At 41.4% G+C, this 18,537-nt stretch overlaps 1 protein-coding gene across 1 annotated transcript in view; it reads left to right on the top strand.

Moving 5' to 3' along the window:
• plekho2 (pleckstrin homology domain containing, family O member 2) overlaps positions 1-18,241 on the top strand; it is a 33,779-nt gene extending 15,538 nt beyond the window's left edge. The window contains exons 4-6 of the mRNA XM_052040527.1: positions 11,290-11,394; positions 14,265-14,363; positions 16,404-18,241. Coding sequence (XP_051896487.1) covers positions 11,290-11,394; positions 14,265-14,363; positions 16,404-17,321 — 1,122 coding nt within the window. The 3' untranslated portion in view covers positions 17,322-18,241. The remainder of the gene's footprint in view (positions 1-11,289; positions 11,395-14,264; positions 14,364-16,403) is intronic.
• The last annotated feature ends 296 nt before the right edge of the window (positions 18,242-18,537 follow it).

The raw sequence follows: 18,537 nt of genomic DNA, 5'->3' as shown, positions 1-18,537 counted from the left end.
AGGAGGGAAGCGTACAGTGGAGTTCCCAGCAGTGGTTTTTAGGACCACAGCTTTTCTTCAGGTCTGTTAATGATTTGGCTGTGCAGCGTACCATTCCCATATCTACAGATGGCATAAAACTTGAAGGTGTAGTGAATTGTAAGAAGGACAGTAATAGCCTACAAGAAGATATAGAGAAGTTGGTGAAATGGGTGGACAAGTGGCAGAAGAATATTAATGCTATGAAATTCAAACTGTTGCATTTTGATAGGAAGAATTAAAAAAGGCAATGTAAACTAGAGGAGACAATTCTTATAAGGGTACAAGATTAGAGGGAGATCTTGGGGGAATAAGTGCATATTTCATTCAATGTGGCAGGGGAGATTGAGAAAGTAGTAAAGAAATATCTGGGATCCCAGGCTTTATAAGTAGTGGCATTGAGTACAAGAGCAAGGAAGTCATGAAGAATCTTTATAAAACACTTGTTCAGCCACACCTGCATTGTTGCATCCAGTTCTGGGTCCCAAACATTAGAAAAGATATAAAGACTTTAGAAGAGGTTTACTAAAGTAATTCCAGAGATGAAGGAGTATTTTTCTGAAGAGAGGTTATGTCTGAATAGTTTGATGGAATTTGAATGTTACTATGAGACTTTATGAGGACAGTGCGTTTGACATTGTCTATGTAGATCTTGCAAGGCATTTATCAAATGCCCAAGTCATAAAAGTAAAAGCCCATGGGATCCCATGGAATGTCAGACTCAATATTACTTTGTTTATAGACAGCAAGGGGGTAATTGTTGATGGATGTTTTAGTTGCTGGAAGACTGCAGTGGTTTCCCTAGGACTCAGTTCTAGGCTTCTTGCTCAATGTTACTGACTTGAACACGAAAGTGGGTGTCACATTGAAAAAGTGTGCAGATGATACCAAAATTGATCATGTGGCTCTTGGTGAGGAAGAAAATTATAGAAATACAAAATAAATGGAAGGATTCTGAATAGTGTGGCAGAAGTGAGACAGTGGAGAGAATGCCCCTAAATCCCTGAAAGTAACAGCCAGCTATGTGGTTAAAAAGCAGAAAGTGCTGGAAATACTCAGCAAGTTGGGCAGTATCTATGGAGAGAGAAAAACAGAGCTTCGGAGCAATAATCTTTCATTGCAACCAGGACAAATTGGAAGTCAAGCACATTTTATGTTGCTGAGAAGAGGATTAAGTGGAAAGAACAAAGAGAATGATTGCTACAGGATGGGGACCAAGAGAGACAGAGTGAGGCAGAGCTGATGTTGCCAGATGAGAGAGGGTGGTGAAAGCCTGTTAATTGTAGCTCATCTGTCTGGAGTGGGTGTAAATAGAAGAATGAGGCTGGAGGAGAGAAGTTTAAAAAACAATACTGGAACTTTGAGGTATAAAATACTGCACTTACTGGAAATCTGAAACAAAATACAATGCTGGAGATACCCAGCAGTTCAAGCAACATCTATGGAGAGAGAAAATTTGAGTTAAAATTACAGGTTGACGACATTTCGTCAGAACTCATCAGTTCTGACACAAACTGGAAAGGTTGGTTATCTGAAATTGTTGCATTCTGAGGGCTGTAATGAGAAGAGGAGATGCTGTTCTTGTGTTTATTCTGGATTATTTTGGAACAATGTAAGAAACCAAAGACACTGAGGTCAGAGTAGGAGCAGGATGGGGAATAAAGTGAAAGGCAGCTGGAAGCTCAGGGTCACCTTTGTGGACTGAGTCGAGATGTTCTGCGAAGTAGTCCCCCAATCTGCATTTGGTATCTACATTGTATTGTACCACATTGACCATGTCATGAATACTCATACATTAAATTAGAAAATGTACAAGTGAGACACTGCTTCACCTGTAGTGTTTGGGTCCCTAGGTGATGAGAAGGGAAGTGGTCAAAATATTGGCAGGTATGGCAGGAGATGCTTTTTGACCTCATCTTTAATGGTAGCCCCGACAGTGAAATTAATCAGGTGCTGCGTGCTGGTGCTCTGGTTTTAGGAGGGAGGTTGACCACGAGATGGATGCTGGGCATCTTAACTCCAAGAGAGGCTGACCTCAAGTGAGACACTGGCTTGGCCCTGGGACAGGAGGTGGCTGCTGCTAATGAGCTGAGGGTGAAGCAGTAGATAATTCCCTTCCTTTTAGGTCAAACCCACCTGGCTAACCATGGTAGCATTGTCGATGTCTTGGTTTGACATTTTTCGCATGATATTTCATGTCCCTGGCCTGAGGTACAAAGCTTCTTGCTTTGGGGCCCCTGTGAGGAATATCCCAAGGGAGCAAATGATCTGCAGTAACAAAAGCCACTCACAGAGCACAGCTTATTGCATCCAGAAGGGGGGCTACTGGTGGGTGTGGTGTTTGGTCTCTGGCCCTGGGTGTGAGTCTATCACTATGATACTGGAGGAACTCAGCAGGCCAGGCAGCATCCGTGGAGAAAATTTCCGGCATTTCTCCACGGATGCTGCCTGGCCTGCTGAGTTCCTCCGGCTTCATTGTGTTTTTCATCTAGATTCCAGCATCTGCAGTCCATTGTTTCTCTGTGAGTCTAACTAGCTGGGTGACAAGCCTCTCAGTGATTTTTTGTGGGGGACGGATATAATGACTCTGCTGCCTTGTTCCTTCAGTTGTGGAACTTCCTGTCATGACCTCCACATTGGAAAAATAACTAACTTGATATAACATTTAACAACACAGATGTTATGATTGTAAACATGGCTTTTGAAATAGTTTTTAAAAATCTACATTTTCAAGGCTAGTGTAACTGCTGAGAATAATCATTGAGAGGAGATAATTCACAATCCTGGCAATAGATTCATCAGTCCCAAAGCAAACAGGGCAATCATTAATAAAGAAGATCTATATTTTCTTAAGTGTCTCCAGTACCTGCTTGACACTATTTGGATTCAGTGTTATGATTATTTTGGTGAGTTATTATGATTATTTAAGTTTTTTTTTACAAGGATTTTCAATAAATTGGAATTGTCCATTTCAGGCTCTTAAATTTTATGAAGTTTTTGAAAATTTCATGTAAGCTCCTGTATGTTCTCAATTGGAATCTATTGACCAATAAGTTGAACTATTTTGGATTTTATTTCTTACATGGAAATCTGAGCTTTAAAAGTTGGTTCGAAGTTTGTAAAGTGCAAAAGCCTCGCTGTAGTTGGCCCTGTGCAAGTTGGCCAATAGTATCTGTGGGATTAACTCTGCGTTCTGAGTTTCCTTTTAGTTAGGAAATTGTGTCATTATTCTCTGTGTTGCAGGCTGGAGTTTTGTTGCACAGTTTTGCCTAATGTTACATTATACCTTGTGTTCAGAGATTTAGGCAGAGCTCAGTGTTGCTCATTTCCTGTGGTGGAAGGGTCTGATGAGGGTTGGTGACGAAGTAGCAGATGGTCACTTGGATGACTGAATGCCACACATGCTGGTGCACTGTAAGGGCCAGCTTGAATGCAGTCTAACTGTCTTGACCTAGTACTAGCTTGATAGAGCTAATTTGCAATTGAATGTAATCATTTAATTTTGGGAAGAAGCCAGCTTTGCCTCCTATCATTTCCCCTTCCCTTCAACTCTTTGTAAAGTTGTAAATGCAAATTGTGGACTCCAGTATATAAAAACAAAAAATAATGAGAAACGCTCAGCAAGTCAGACAGTATCTGTGGAAAGTGGTCACAGCATCTATGTTTGGCTGACTGCTTTTCACAGTACAGGAGACCACATTGTGAACACTAAACAGTAGATTGGAAGAAGTGCAAATTAATCACTAGGTCCCTGAATGGTGGGAAGGGAAGAAGTGAAAGAACAGGTATTGCATCTCCTGCGATTGCATGGGAAAGCACTGTGGGAAGGGGAATGGTTTGGCGTGGATGCGGGAGTGAACCTGGAAGTCAGAGAGAGATGGGTCCCTTTGTGATCCTATCAGTAGAACAGGGGAGGGCATGATATGGCTGGTGGTGGAATCTTGTACACAGTTTTGGTCCCCTTGCTTACAAAGGATATCGTATGATTGGAGGTGGTCCAAAAGAGATTCACGAGGCTAATTCCTGGGATGAGAGGGTTCTCCTAACATGAGAGGCTAACCAGGTTGGGTCTTTATTCTTTGGAGTTTAGAGGAATGAGGGGTGACCTTATTGAGACACCTAGACCTAGACCTTATTGGATAGGTACATGGAGCTGAGAAAAATAGAGGGCTATGGGTAAGCCTAGTAATTTCTAGGGTAGGGACATGTTCGGCACAGCTTTGTGGGCTGAAGGGCCTGAATTGTGCTGTAGTTTTTCTATGTTTCTATGAGACATACAAGATCTTAAGGGGGCAAGACAGGGTAGATGTTGAAATGTTTTCACTAGTGGGAGAGTCTCAAATGAGCGGACATAGTTACAAGATATGGGGCTGGTCATTTAAAATGCAGGCGCATGAGAGTTTCTTTTTGTAGAGGCTGGTGAATCTCTGGAATTCTGTACCCTGCAGGTAGGATCAGTAGAAGTATTTAAGGTGGAAGTAGATAATTTTTTGAAAGATTAGGGAATGGAGGGTTATGGTGAACTGACGTAGAGGAGGAGTTGAGGCCAGCAGAGATCAGATGATCATAGTGAATGGCAGGTTAGGTCTGAGGGGTTGAGTGGCCTACTACTGCTCCTTGTGTACTTCTGTGTCTGGCAGAAATTGTGGAGGACTATCAGTTGAATGTGCAGGTTGACAGTATGGAAGGGGAGGACCTTCTAAATGCCGTCCTTTATTCAGGAGAGAGGATGAGAGCAGAGGTGTTGGAAATTGGTGAGTTGAAAATTGTCCATTCTGCTGTATGTCTTCCATCTGCAATATTGTTTTCAGTTTTTCTCTTTCCATTAGCACAGCTTGACTTCCTGGGCATATCCGACAACCCTGCATTTCACAACTATTATACTCTTTCATTTGTATTCTCTCTCTCCATGTCCAGTAACCCTTCCACCTGATGTCATCTACAGCTTATCTACTCACCAACCCCAGCCTTGCCCTCGCAGAGATACTCCCGCTAATCCCTCCCCTCACGCTCTCACAACTTAAAACTAGCTGGTTTTTCTCTTTCCCAGTTTTGACCAAGGTCCTTTGACCTGAAACATTAACATTTTTTCTCTTTCCACAAATGCTGCCTGACCAGACAGAGTGTTTCATGCATTTTCTGTTTTTATTTCAGATATACGGCATCTGCGGCTTTTAGATATCCGTGCACGTGCGGATTCCATTTTCTACTAGAAGTTATAATTGTGATTAATGTGGCTAATGGTAACCAAGAGGTCACAACTTTGCGACATCTTTCTGTAGTTCAAGAAATAGTTCAGCCTTCTGAAATGTAGTTTTGTTTAGGAAATGCTGCATTAAATAGTTCGGCATAATTAAGATCATATTCTGTCAACAGCCTAAGAAATTATAACAGTGAATGAAAGACTTGCTGAGTAGAGTAGATGGAAGCTGAAAGTTGCAAGGGTATATTAAAGAATTAAGTGGGTCTGAGGAGACTGAGTGGAGATTTGGCAAAAGTGTATAAAATTATGAGGGATCTAGGTAATAGGAAGGATCTAGAGCTTAAAAATCAGGAGACATGATTTAGTGATTGGTGGAAAGATTGGAAGGTAGATGAACAACTTTTTTTTCACCTAGAACATAGAACAGTAGACCACTGGACAGGCCACTTGGCCCACAATGTTGTGCCAATCTTGATTCCAATTTATACTAAATAGCTTCTTCCTGTGTATCGTCTGTATCCTTCCATTCCCTTCATATTCACGTGTCTGTCTAAAAGCCTCTTAAACTCCACCAAACTGCCTGTTTCCACCACTACCCCGGTAACCCATTCCAGGCACCTACCACTCTCTGCATAAAAAAAAATAAAACTTGCCCCTCATGTCGCCTTTATACTCCCCAACCCCTCCCCAACATTATAAACATGTCCTTTGGTGTTTGACATTTGTAAGCAGGCCAGACCTGCTAGTGGGTGAACATTTTGGGAATAGTGACCACAACTCATTATGTTTTAAGATAGTTATGAGTAAGGATAAAAATGGATCTTGCAGGAAGGTACTAAGGAGCAGCTGTTGTCGGACAAGTCTACGTCTGACATGTGGGAGTTGTGTAGAGACCAGCTGGGCAGAGCAGAGCAGACCAGCTCAGCATGTTCTGGTAAGGAGTAAGGATAAGAATGGAAGGTAAGGGAACCTTGGATGACCTGAGAGGTCCTAAATTTAGTCAGGAAGAAAAAGAAAGCAAATGTAAGGTTTAGGAAGCTAAAATCTGTTGGGCCCTTGTGGAATATAAAGATAGCAGGAAAGTGCTGCTTTCCTGCAAAAACTATAAAGTGCTGCATAGTAAATGCAGAAACTCCCAATACATTTAAACATACTTTGACGTGTAATTGAAGAGCTGTGACCTGCAAGGCTGTGGAACCAGAATGCGAAGGTGAGGTTAGGTGGGCATGGATACCTGTAGTCTGCTGCTTTGAATTTTTTCTTTAAGGTCTGTGGGAAAACTGTGGTAAATGAAGTTGAAAATGTGAAGGTGTGAGGTTGTTCACTTTGGACCAAAGAAAAAAAACATGATTATGTTTTCTGTCATAAGTTGGAACTGTGGAGGAGCAAAATGGTTGTGGCATAGAAATTACAAATACTACTGGACAGCTACATCAAGTAACTAAAAAGGCTAATGGAAAGTTAGTGCCGATGGGTGCTTCTGACTGGAGGAGAGCAATGGGAGTCCAGCTTTGGTCAGGTCATAATGTAAGAGATAGGTGCAGGAATAGGCCATTCAACTCCTCATGGTTTTATGTAAGTGGAAGTTGTCTTTGAGATGCTTTCTAAAAGACCTCCCTTTCTATGGTCCTTGAGACCTTTGTTATTGATTTTTTTTGCTGCAATATTTCTGTTTATGCAGATGCGTTCCCTCTAGGTTGGTGGAGATGAGGTAGTAATCAGTTCAACAGTCATTGGTACCTGCAGTGGCACCGGTGTCATCAGGTCTTGTATTTGTCTCTTTGTTGTTGATTATGACAAGATTCAGTTAGCTCCATCAGCCAGGCCATGTCGTTTGCATCAGGCTTCCCAAACAGACACTGTATTCCAGGTTTATCAAGAGAGGAGGTTGCCAAGTGGACAGAGGAAAAGATTCAAGGAAGTTCTCAGAACCTCCTTGTAAAAATGACTTGGTTTGCTGAAGAGCCTGTTCTGTGCTGTATCTCTCTATGGACTCCATTTGATTGATTCCTCTGCCATTTCCTTATTCACCAATGTGGTTTCTCCTGGTTGTTTGTAAAGCATGTGCTTTTGCTAATCTTTTCCTTTGTACATATCAATAGAAACTTTTACAGGTCATTATGTTTCTCTCTAAATGTTTCTTCAATTCTACTTTCCTTTTGCCTTTCAATTCCATAGTCGTCCCTTTCTCAATCCTCAGGTTTACTGTGTTTTTCTGCCCTTTCCTTTGATCTAATATTATTCATTTGTTAGCCACAGTTGAAACACTTTTCCTGTTGGGATTTTGTGTCACAAAGGGATACATATTTGTTGGCAAACTTTGTAATCATCCTTTAAAATGTTAACCCAGTGCTCATTTATTGCCGTACCTTATATTATAGCCAACTCGTACCTCATCATAATTTGTTTTTGTTTAGATTTAAGACCCTGGTTTCAGATTGAACTAGGTCACTTTCATCTTTGTATAGTATTCCTTGTATGATCACTTTTCCCTAAAGACTTCTTAACGATCAGATTATGAATGAATCTTTTCTCATTATACAATACCAAATCTAAGTTAGCTTGTTACCTTGTTGGTTCCCCAGCATACTGACTTAAAAGACCATCTCTTATACACACCATGAATTTGTCCTCCATCATATTATTGCTAATTTGGTTTGTCCAATCCATATGTAAAATTCCTCATGATCACCTGCCTCCAATTTCCTGATTTATACTATGACCTACATTATTACGACTGTTTGAGGCCCCTAGACAGCTCCCCCTTGTTGGTTGTTAGTCTACCCAAAAAAAACTTCTGCTTCTTGATTTTCAGGCTAAGATCCTGTACTTCTACTGCCTTTATCCCATTCCTTATTATCAGGGTCACACCTCCTCCTTAAGTACTCTGGAATCTCTGGTGAAAGTGCACCTTGACTACTGAGTCCACCATTAGTCAGACCACATCAGAGTGCCATCTCCAGACTGTGGGTAGGCTGTAACTTGAATGCTGCTTCCATTCCGGTAAAACCCCTGTAATCCTGGTGTTGTGCTCTAATTTCTGTTTTTTTTCCCTTATAAATCCATAGATCTGTAGATATGGCATAATTTTCAAAGAATCATTCGCTAATCTTTTTGGGTTCTTTTGCCTTTTTCAATCAGATTTGACTCTACCAATGCTTTCTTGCTTAGCATCTTCTCACCTAATTCCTTTCAACCCGATGGTACCTCCTCTGCCAGTACTCAGTTTTAATGTTTGCCTCCCTGATTCCCCTCCTGTTTTGTAGCATCAAAAACAACCTCGCACCACACTCCCTGGTCCCCACTCCACTGTGTCTTTGTCATCTCCTGCATAACCCTTCAACATATCTGTACTCGTCCATTTCTTCTCTCCTGATCATCTCCTTTGTTTAATTACTAACTAGTGTTGTTGCAATGATCAGGAATGCACAAATTGTAAAGGATGGTATAGGCAAATTTAAAAAAAGAACTTCTAAAAGTCAGTTGGTTAAGTACATTATGAGGAAAAATGTGCACTGCCTTTAGGAATGAGCAAGCAAGGTGTTAATTGCACAGCGCGGTCAAGCAATTAAAATCAAAAAAAAACTGCAGATGCTGGAAATCTGAAATACAAACTGAAAAAGCTGGAAACACTCAGCAGGCTGGACAGCATCAATGGACAGAGAAACAGAATTACGTTTCCAGTTGCAATCCCTATCTCAGAACTGTTCCGACAAAGAATGTTTGACCTTTCCACAGAGGCTGCCTGACCAGCTGAGTGCTTCCAATGTTTGCTGCTCTTTCAGAGTGCCTGCATTGGCACCTTGGGCTGAATGGCCTTCTGTCTTCTGTATTATTCTATGACCACAGTAAAGCAAAAGTAGACTTCCTCTGGGAATCCCCTTTAACTACACACTTGATGAGCAAGTCACTCTGCAGGAACATAAGGCTCTTTGGGCACTTGGAGGAATCTGGCACAGATCTGGAGATATTTGCCAATGAACAGGTATTTAATGATTGTGGTGCCCTGTTCACTTGGTCCTTGTGATTTGAGCCAGCCATTGAAGAAGAGAAACCAATCAAGATTTGACATTGCAGAGCTTAATCCACTCCGATCTCTAGCAGCTGCTCATTGTGGAAACCTTCTCTTCGTACTCTCCAGGTCTTTAACTGAATCAGCAATACCCTTCCTGCTACACATGCCTGCTCAGTGCATTGTGCAAAGCATCTCCCCACCACAAGTGCTGACAGTTCAATAATAGCCACAGGTCTGTGTTTTTTATCAATGGATCGTGGCACCTTGCACCCTACTTTCTCACCTTTACACACAGTTTATGTGGAGCATAAGTCTCAATAGGAGCTTGTTGGGTCAATGTTCTGTTTCTGTGCTGTAGAAACTAAATAATTCCACACAGTTTGTGAGTGGATTGAAGACAAGGTACTGCCCAGTATTTGCCTGACTTAGGATAGGATAGGATTGGTGAAACAGAGAGAGTAACAAATCTGAGATGGAGGCCAGGGCTCGGTGCTTATCAATGGAGTGAGTATGCTGGCAGAAGAAAACCAGTTGCATGAAATTGAAATGACTGAAGTGATTTGGGAATGGTTAGCTTCAGGGAAATGAAAGAGGAATTGTACACTGGAGTCGGTACTTGCTGGGACTAATAGAGGAAGTTACAGTAAGATGGGATTCATTACTAGTGTTTAACTTGTCTTTTTTTTGTTCAGATACAGGGAAAGCAAATAAGTGAGCAGATCTCTGGTTTGTAATGTTTGGGGCATAGCTTCCATGCCAAGCTTGGGAAGCTTCAGAGGATCCAGTGCTGGCTACCCATCTAGGAATAGAGAGGCAGGAACAGCTGACAGGTGCTAACACACACTTGTCCAGACCACAAGGGCTATTGTAGCCCCCTGGAAGGAACAGTGAATCCATGAACAAAATCAGAAGGACATTTGGAGGGCTTTTGAGATGCAGATGGTCCCCATATGATTTTAAAAAAAACTAAAATATTCCTGATCATTGAACTCTGAAATAAAACAGAGGATGCTCGAACTAATCAGCCATAAGGACATCATCTGTGGAATTTTTCTTGTAACATTGGAAAATATGACAAATGAACAGTGTACAAATACAAACAACAAGGGAAGAAACATGTCAGAAAAATGGACTTGTATTTTCTAAATCTTATTCCATTGGTTTAGTTTGGCTGGGTGGTCTATCATCACCAGCACAGAATCACGAAAATGTGTAATACAGAAGAGGCCATTCAGTCTATTGTATCTCTGCCAACCTAATCAAAGAAAGCCACCCAACCTAATCCCACCTTCCAGCACTGGTCCATAGCCCTGTAGGTCACAGCTCTTCAAGTACAAATCCAAGCACTGTTTGAGTCTGATGAGAGTCTCTTCCTCTTCCACCCTTTCGGGTGGTGAGTTCCAGATCCTTGGGTGAAAAAAGATTCCCTTTTCTCCAGTCCTTTCACTAATAAATTCAATTCCATGCTTCTTGGTTTTTTAACCTTTTTCTGAGGGAAATGGCTCTTATTTGCTCTATCTAGGCCCCTCATTTTATGCACCTCATTGGGTTTTTCCCCTCGGCCTCCTACTCCAAAGAACCCAAGGTTATCTAATCATACTAAATAGCTACAATTTTGCTATCCTGGCAACATGCTTGTCGATCTCCTCCACACCCTTGCCAGTGCAACCATATCTTTCCCCTGAAATGGTGATGAGAACTATGTATGGCATTCCAGCTGTGATCTAACTGGTTTTCCAGCGTAACCTCTTATGTTCTATGCCAGCACTAATAAAGGAAGGTATCCTATTGGCCCTGTTAACATTTATTGACTTGCTAACTTTAAGGATCTGCAGAAATATACTTGAAGATCCCTTTCTTTGCTGACACCACTCAATATCCTCCCATATTCCCTTGAATTGTTTTGCATATCAAATTGCACTACCTTGCACATCTCCTGATTAAATTCTATTCACCACTTTTCTGCACGACTGACTAGACCACCTGTGTCTTGGAGGGATAATGAAACAGGATTCGACACGTGAACTGAGCCACTCCTATCCTTGTTTTTCAGGTGCCCGAACCAAAGTTTCAAGTTCCAAATGCTGAAGAGAAGGATTTGTGGCTCACTGCCTTAAATGATGCAATCAAAGAAGCCAACAATGAACAGTTTAATCAGGTGATTGTTTTCAGTGTCAGGAAGCTGCTGTGCAGGTTGGATTGGTAAACAACTTGTGGTTCTGGTTTGTTGGGGTACAGCAGAGCTCTGCTGCCGTCCCTGCTTCAGCTTCCGTTCAGATGGAGCCAATTCTGTACACCTGTCACAAGTTTTAATCTTCATGAGAAGGTCCACATAGCAGCCATGTTTTTACAAAGTTAAGAATTAAAATGTAAAAGGATGACATTGATGAAGAATGTAATAGATGTACATATCACAGTGACGACAGTAACTGACAGTGGGTCATTGCATGGTTTTACAAAAGCAAAGCATCCTCACTTTCCAGTTTCACTTCCCAGGGGCTTACCAATCTTGCACTGTTGTGTGTGTGTGATAGGGTAAATAGAGAGAAGCTATTCCCTTTGCATTGAGTTCAAGGATCAGGCAACATTGACTGAAAGTGATGGAAAAAGACACGGGGGTTGTGAGAAGAAACCTCCTTACGCAGAGCAGTTAAGCACTCCATTGCTCTGCATTGTGAAAACTGGGGAGCCTCTGCAGTACAGGAATTAGAAAGAACCATAGAATCATTCTTGCTTTTTTTCTGTGGTTCTGCAAATAGTTATTGCTCAAGAGAATATAGGACTCCCCTCCCACCAGCATGAAAGGCAGTGGACTCTAGTGCTTAACTACCCTGTGTAAGAAAGCTTTTCCTCATATCGTCTGTGTCTTTTTTCATCACTTTAAGTCTGTTGCCTGGTCCTTGAACTCACTGTAATGGCAATAGCTTCTCTCTATTTATCCTATCTAAGTACATTATGATCTTGTACACCTCCATCTAATCTCAACTTCCAAGGAGAACAGCAACAGCATCACAGTCTAACCTTGTGGTTAAAATCATCATTCCTGGATGCATTCCAGTAAATCTTCTGTGCACCTTCTCTAAGTTCTTACATGTCCTTCCCATGCATCAATCCTTTTGGATGCAATATTCCAGTTATTCCATAATACTCCAGCTGTTGCCCAACTAGTTTTTTATTAATAAATGTTCAACATAATCTTCATGATTTTGTAAAGGAAAAAAAACTACAGATCCTGAAAATTTGAAATATAAACAGAAATGCTGAAAATACTCAACCGGGCAAGCAGCATCTGTGTGGAGAGAGAAGCAGAGTTAACATTTCAGGCCAATAGTGGGTCATTAACCTGAAACATTAACTCTGTTTCTTCTTCTCCAAATGCTGTCTGACCTCCTGAGTACTTCCGGAACTTTCTATCTTTGCTTCATGATTTTGTTCTCTATTTTATTCTCTGCCCAGGATCAGATATGCCTCACAGTAAAACTCTGATAATCCATGATCGAACCATTCAGAAATCCTGAATGGTTTGGCATCTGGCTCTTCATAGAATGTTTGCTGGGTTCTCTGTACACTCGCCAGAGCCCCAGTTCCTGTGCTCCCTTGAAACTTACCTGTTTCTGTTTCCTGTGTTCCCTTTAAAGTTAGCAGTCTCACTGAAGTATTACTGTGTAACATTTTAAACATCATTAAACATCTGTAATATCAATAAAAGAGTGTTGGAGTAATAATAAAATAATATCCAATAACCTGGAAAATCTGCTAGTGCGTCACCACCAAAATCCGGATAAATGGAGATTTTCTTTACTAACGATGCTCCCAATGTGCTTTGTCACATAGAACATAGAACATTACAGCACAGTGCAGGCCCTTCAGCTCCCAATGTTGTGCCGACATTTTATCCTGCTCTAAGATCTATATAACCCTTCCCTCCCACACAGCCCTTTATTTCTTTATCATTCATGTGTCTATCTAAGAGTCTCTTAAATGTCCCTAATGTATCTGCCCCTACAACCTCTACTGGCAGTGCATTCCACGCACCCACCACTCTCTGTGTAAAAAAAAAACTTACCTCTGACATCCCCTTTATACCTTCCTCCAATCACCTTAAAATTATGCCCCCTTGTGTTAGCCATTTTCGCCCTGGGAAAAAGTCTCTGACTGACTGTCCTTCAAAGATTTTTGTCCATATAATATCACATTTCTCAATGTCAAATTTCAGCTGCCTGTTCTCTACAGATCCTGCCAGCCCATTGGGGCTCTCTTTGCACTATCCTCCTCAGTGATGATCACATTTTCAAGTTTGGGGTCGCCTGTAGATTTTGAAATTCTACCCTCACTAATGTATGTCATAAAAAGTAATATTCCCGGCAGAGACCCCTAGGGAACCTCTGTCTACAATCCCCAGGCTTTTAAGCCAATTTCTTAACCATGTTACAACTGACCCTCGTATTTCATGCGCCTTAAATTTGATAAACCGTCTCTTTTGTGAGACTTTGTTAAATATCTTCTGAAATTCTATATAAATATATATATCTACACTATTCCATTCATCGGTCTACTCTGTTTCCTCATGAAAAGGTTTAGTGGCTCAATTCACTCCACATTAGGAATAGTGATCTTCATTATGAAACATGTAAGACAAATGAATTGATCTGTCTGAACGGTATGCAAGACAAGTTTTTCACTGTACCTTGGTACAAGTGACCATAATATACCAATACCAAAGAAAACCTAGATCCTGTGGTAAGGGATGTAGCTCATTGTTCTATAATCATCACAGTCAAAGGAAGTTGCTGCTGTTTGACTACTGATAAAGCTTTGACTTGATCTGGATATCTTGATGAAGGTTGCTGTATGCAGCAAAGGACCTGAACCCATAAGCGTGCTGATACGAGGAAGAGCAGTGCAGAGGAATCTGTCTGGATTGTCCTTGCCCTCACTCTAGGATCATAAATGTGATCAGTCGTCACATTTGTGTCTCAGCAGCTTTCTGTCAGGCCCCTGTTTGTTAAGCAATGTGTTTGTGTTTAGGTTACAGTGGATGAAAAAAGTTCTCTGGATCACTTGACACGTAACAGAGCAAAAATAAATCACACCCGAAGACCACCAACTAGACATCATCGGAGAGAAGTAAGTTCACCAGATAGCTGTAAAATTATGACTTTCCATGTTTTAAGCACACATGCACACTTGTCAAAAAACATTAAATATTAATGAGAAGGTCCGCATAGCAACCATGTTTTTTACGAAATTAAGAGTTAAGCTCAAAGAATGTTACGCATTAAGATTGTGATGAAGATTCACGAACCACTGCAGCCGTCGAGAACTATATATAACAGCATCCTATGTGACAGCGTGAGGCTTACCAACACACCCTCTGTTTCCAGCTTCATTTCCTGCCACAGGACCCACCCACCTGGAACATGCATTGAACAAAAAACATTGCTTTAATTGGTCAAAAATCATGCACTTCATCCCCAAATGTCAATCTATGTTCCTGCTTCTGCGACAAAGTCAAACGTTTCCTCTTCCTTAAGGGTGGGGTGCCTAATGCAAGTATTTCTTGGTTTTAAATTAGCTTTGTTGACATGTTCCATTCCCTGTCACTGACCCATGATCTGTGGTTCTTAAACTCAGCAGAGCCTTCTCTACATCTCAATACATCATTAGTACAACTTATGACACGCCATTTATCCATGTTATGGGCTTTAAGAACATCTAATGAGAGAGAGATGGAAAAGCCAAAGTACTTTTCCAACAAGTTGACCTCTGAAGATCCAGTGTGCCTGGAGCTGGTATTTCAGGAACTGGGAATTTGATTCAATCCCACCTCTCTGTAAAATTTTGTTTATGAGACCCAAAATTAAATGAATAACCCTCATCTCATCAATTCACTCTGAAGATGAAACAATGTTGAAGCAAAATGTCGCAGATTCTGGAAATCTGAAATCAAAAGAAAATGAAAACTACTGAAAGCCATCAGATTAGGGAGCAATTGTGGTGAGAGCAGAGAGTAAATGCTTCAGATATGGATCCGTCAAAAAAGATTTATTACAATTAGTTTTAAAGGGACTCCCATTTAGCAACCAGCAATAACATAAGAAATAGAAACAAGAGTAGCCCATTCAGTAGGATCATGGCCGATCTTTTACCTCAGCACCACTTCCCTGCACCATTGTCCCTTGATGTCTAAAAATCAGTCAAATCTGTTTCCTGAATACACTGAGCCCTCTAGGATAGCGAATTCTACAGTTCCACCACCGTCTGCTTGAAGCAATTTCTCCTCATCACTGGCCTGAATTACGGATCCCTCATTTTGAGACCTTGACCCCTGGTTCTGGTTAATGCAGCAAGGGAAAACATCAGCTATGCTGTAGAACCCCATTTCATATCATTGAACATATATCTTGTGTACAGCTGGCTTAAGGATGGATTTGGCTGTAATTGAATGTTTGCTCCATTATTAATGAAGACGGTGTGTGTTAGTCAGCAATTGGTGGTACTCACTCAGTTGCTGTTTTGTATTGAGCCTTAATTCTGGTATGGAAACTGAAGTCCCATCCTAGCCTGTGAACCTTGGCCATGCATCGTACCGGTGTGGGTATTCTTCACCCAAACTCAGTCCACAGAGTACATCAAACAGTACAGCACAGGAACGGGCCCTGCGGCCTATGATGTCTGTGTTGAACTGGATGCTGAATTAACCTAACTCTCTTTGGCCCGTACGTGATTCATATCCCTCCATTCCCTGCATATTCATGTGTCTAACAGCCTCTTAAATACCACTATCGTATCTGCCTCCACCACTACCCCTAGCAGCCTGTTCCAGGCACCCACCACTCTCTGTATGTACAAGAAAACTTGCCCCGCACTTGCCCTTTAAACTTTCCACCTCTCACCTTAAATTCATGTCCTCTGGTATTTGACACTTCTACCCTGGGAAAAAGATTTCTTTTAGAGATTGATGTTTTAGAGATCTGCAGTTAAATACTTAGCGGCTCAGGCAGCATGTATCAATCCACACCTGATTCATCAGCTGCTTAGCTGCCTCCAAAGATGCTGCCTGGCCAAGTTTATTGCTTTTTTACTTTACTGTTGGCTAATTTGTACTGCTATCTGGTCATGTTAAAGAGTAACAATTGGCTCTAATAGTTTCCTTTTAAACGGTAGGTTGCCACTGCTGTGTCTGACGGAATGCAGAGATTGGAACTTGGTGCTCAGAATCTTACCACACATGACACAACAAGTGAAGAGCAATCAAAGGCAAAAGTTAGTGACCAGACCAACAAGAATAGGCCTATCCTCATGCCTAAGATCAAACCTGGTAACGTAAAGGTTAATGATGGGTCAGAGCTGATGGTCAGCCAAAGCGAGGAGCCGGCGGCCAAGGAGGGGCAGGAGCCGGCGGCCAAGGAGGGGGAGGAGCCGGCGGCCAAGGAGGGGGAGGAGCCGGCGGCCAAGGAGGGGGAGGAGCCGGCTTGCAAGAATGAGGAGCAAGCAGCCAAGGAGGGCAAAGAAAATGCCCTATCACACACCGTAGAAACTGTTTCTCATAGCCTAGAAGATGAACCTGATCTCCAAGCAGATGTATCCAAGGATGGCGAAGTGAAGAAGCTGTCTTCTAAAACAAACAATATTAGTTCACTTAGTAAAGCAAATCTATCCAGAGTTAAATGTTCTTCCTTGGGAGATATCTTAGCAGAATCCAAGCCAAAAGGAATGAGGAAGGAAGTTAAGCCATATTATGCTGGCTTAAAGAAAGAGAATGTGGAAGCAATGAAAGGTGAAATAGCACTGGAGCTAAAAGTAACCGAGGAACTTCTCCAACAAGTGTCTAAGGTCTGCAGTCCAGGTGATGACACAGGAGGTGAGCACCATCCTCAGAACGATATCACACAAGACAGCCAGTCAACCAAGAGTGCTGCACAGTTATTAAACGAAGCCATAGCCAAGTGGTCAGAGGCTGACAAAGTCTTGCAGGAACTTAAAGATTTAAAGGAATTGTGCAAGAAGTCTGAGGGGCTCACCTTGGAGGAGAAAGAAAGACGTAAAAACCTGTTGACTATCCATAGAAGAAGTGTGCCGTAGATTGACTGTAATGTACGAGAACGTCAGCACAAACTTGGTGGGACAAGATGTAATACACCAATCTTGAACCAGGTTTCTTGCATTGTGTTAAATTTATTTGTAGAAATTGGGTAGGAAGTGGGAGACTTGGACAGATGACTGAGAGTCATAGATTTTTTTGTAAAAGAATCGTTTGTATGGTATTGAGCTGAGATTCTGTGATCGTGCACTGATGATCCCAATATGGTTATACTAATCACCAGCTTGACTGCTATGGAGATTCAAACATTTTGCACATGGCTCAGTTTTTGCCTTTTAGCTAATGAAGAGCTTCCTCAGATTTTTCTGCTCTTATCTTGTTGTTTCAACTCTCTGGCTTTCCTGCTGCGTCGCTCCTCTACGATTTAGAGCAAATGCAGGGGACGTAGAATTCCTACTGCATGCAGCATGTCCTTTCTTAAATTGTCCAATGGTATGATGAAGGTTGTTGCAATAGATTTCTTTCTGACAGTGTTGTTGTCAGTGTGATGGGAAGGATGTTGTTTGTGAGTTTTGCTTGTGGCTACGATGTCCACTTCTGACCAGGGTTAGAAGGTTCAAGGTTCTGTAATCATTGAAATATGAATGTATGGTTGCTGATTTGTATCCTCCAGTCAGTATTTGAGTTACCGCAAGTATTACTGTATTTAGATTAACTGCATTGTTCAAACAATATTTGTATTTCTGTGAACTTCAATTATTTTTACTGCCAGTATTAATATTTATGCAAAAAAAACCAAGATGACTGTCTTAGTATATACCCAGTGAAATGTTTTTATATTATCCTACCAATTAACACTGGCTTATTGCTTTATTTATACTTTAACCATGTTTATATTTTTCTGTAATAAGGAAGTCATGCCATGAAATAATGTGGAAACACTTCAAAATAAAATGGCATTCTGTCACCCACAGTATTACTTTTATTGAATGATTTGGGATATGTAGAGTTTTGATCACCTTGTGGCTAGGAATTAATGCAAATTTGCCACCTTGGTTGTCTTACTGTTGCCTGTACCCTTGTTATCTGTACCCCATGATCTGGGGCATTGTACATCAACCTGACAGGCAGGCAGGCCCATGGTTTAACATCTCAGTATTGTACTACACTACCAAAGAAGTAGGTAGAAAGAGGGATGAGGTCTAGCAGCCAGGGTAGAGGGAGCTGGGAAAGAAGGAGCTAATAGGTTGTGATCAG

This window comes from Pristis pectinata, chromosome 28, assembly GCF_009764475.1.
Source record: "Pristis pectinata isolate sPriPec2 chromosome 28, sPriPec2.1.pri, whole genome shotgun sequence".
Classification (NCBI taxonomy): Eukaryota; Metazoa; Chordata; class Chondrichthyes; order Rhinopristiformes; family Pristidae; genus Pristis; species Pristis pectinata.
The sequence above is the reverse complement of the archived record's forward strand: the minus strand, read 5'-3'. Positions and strand labels throughout refer to the sequence as shown.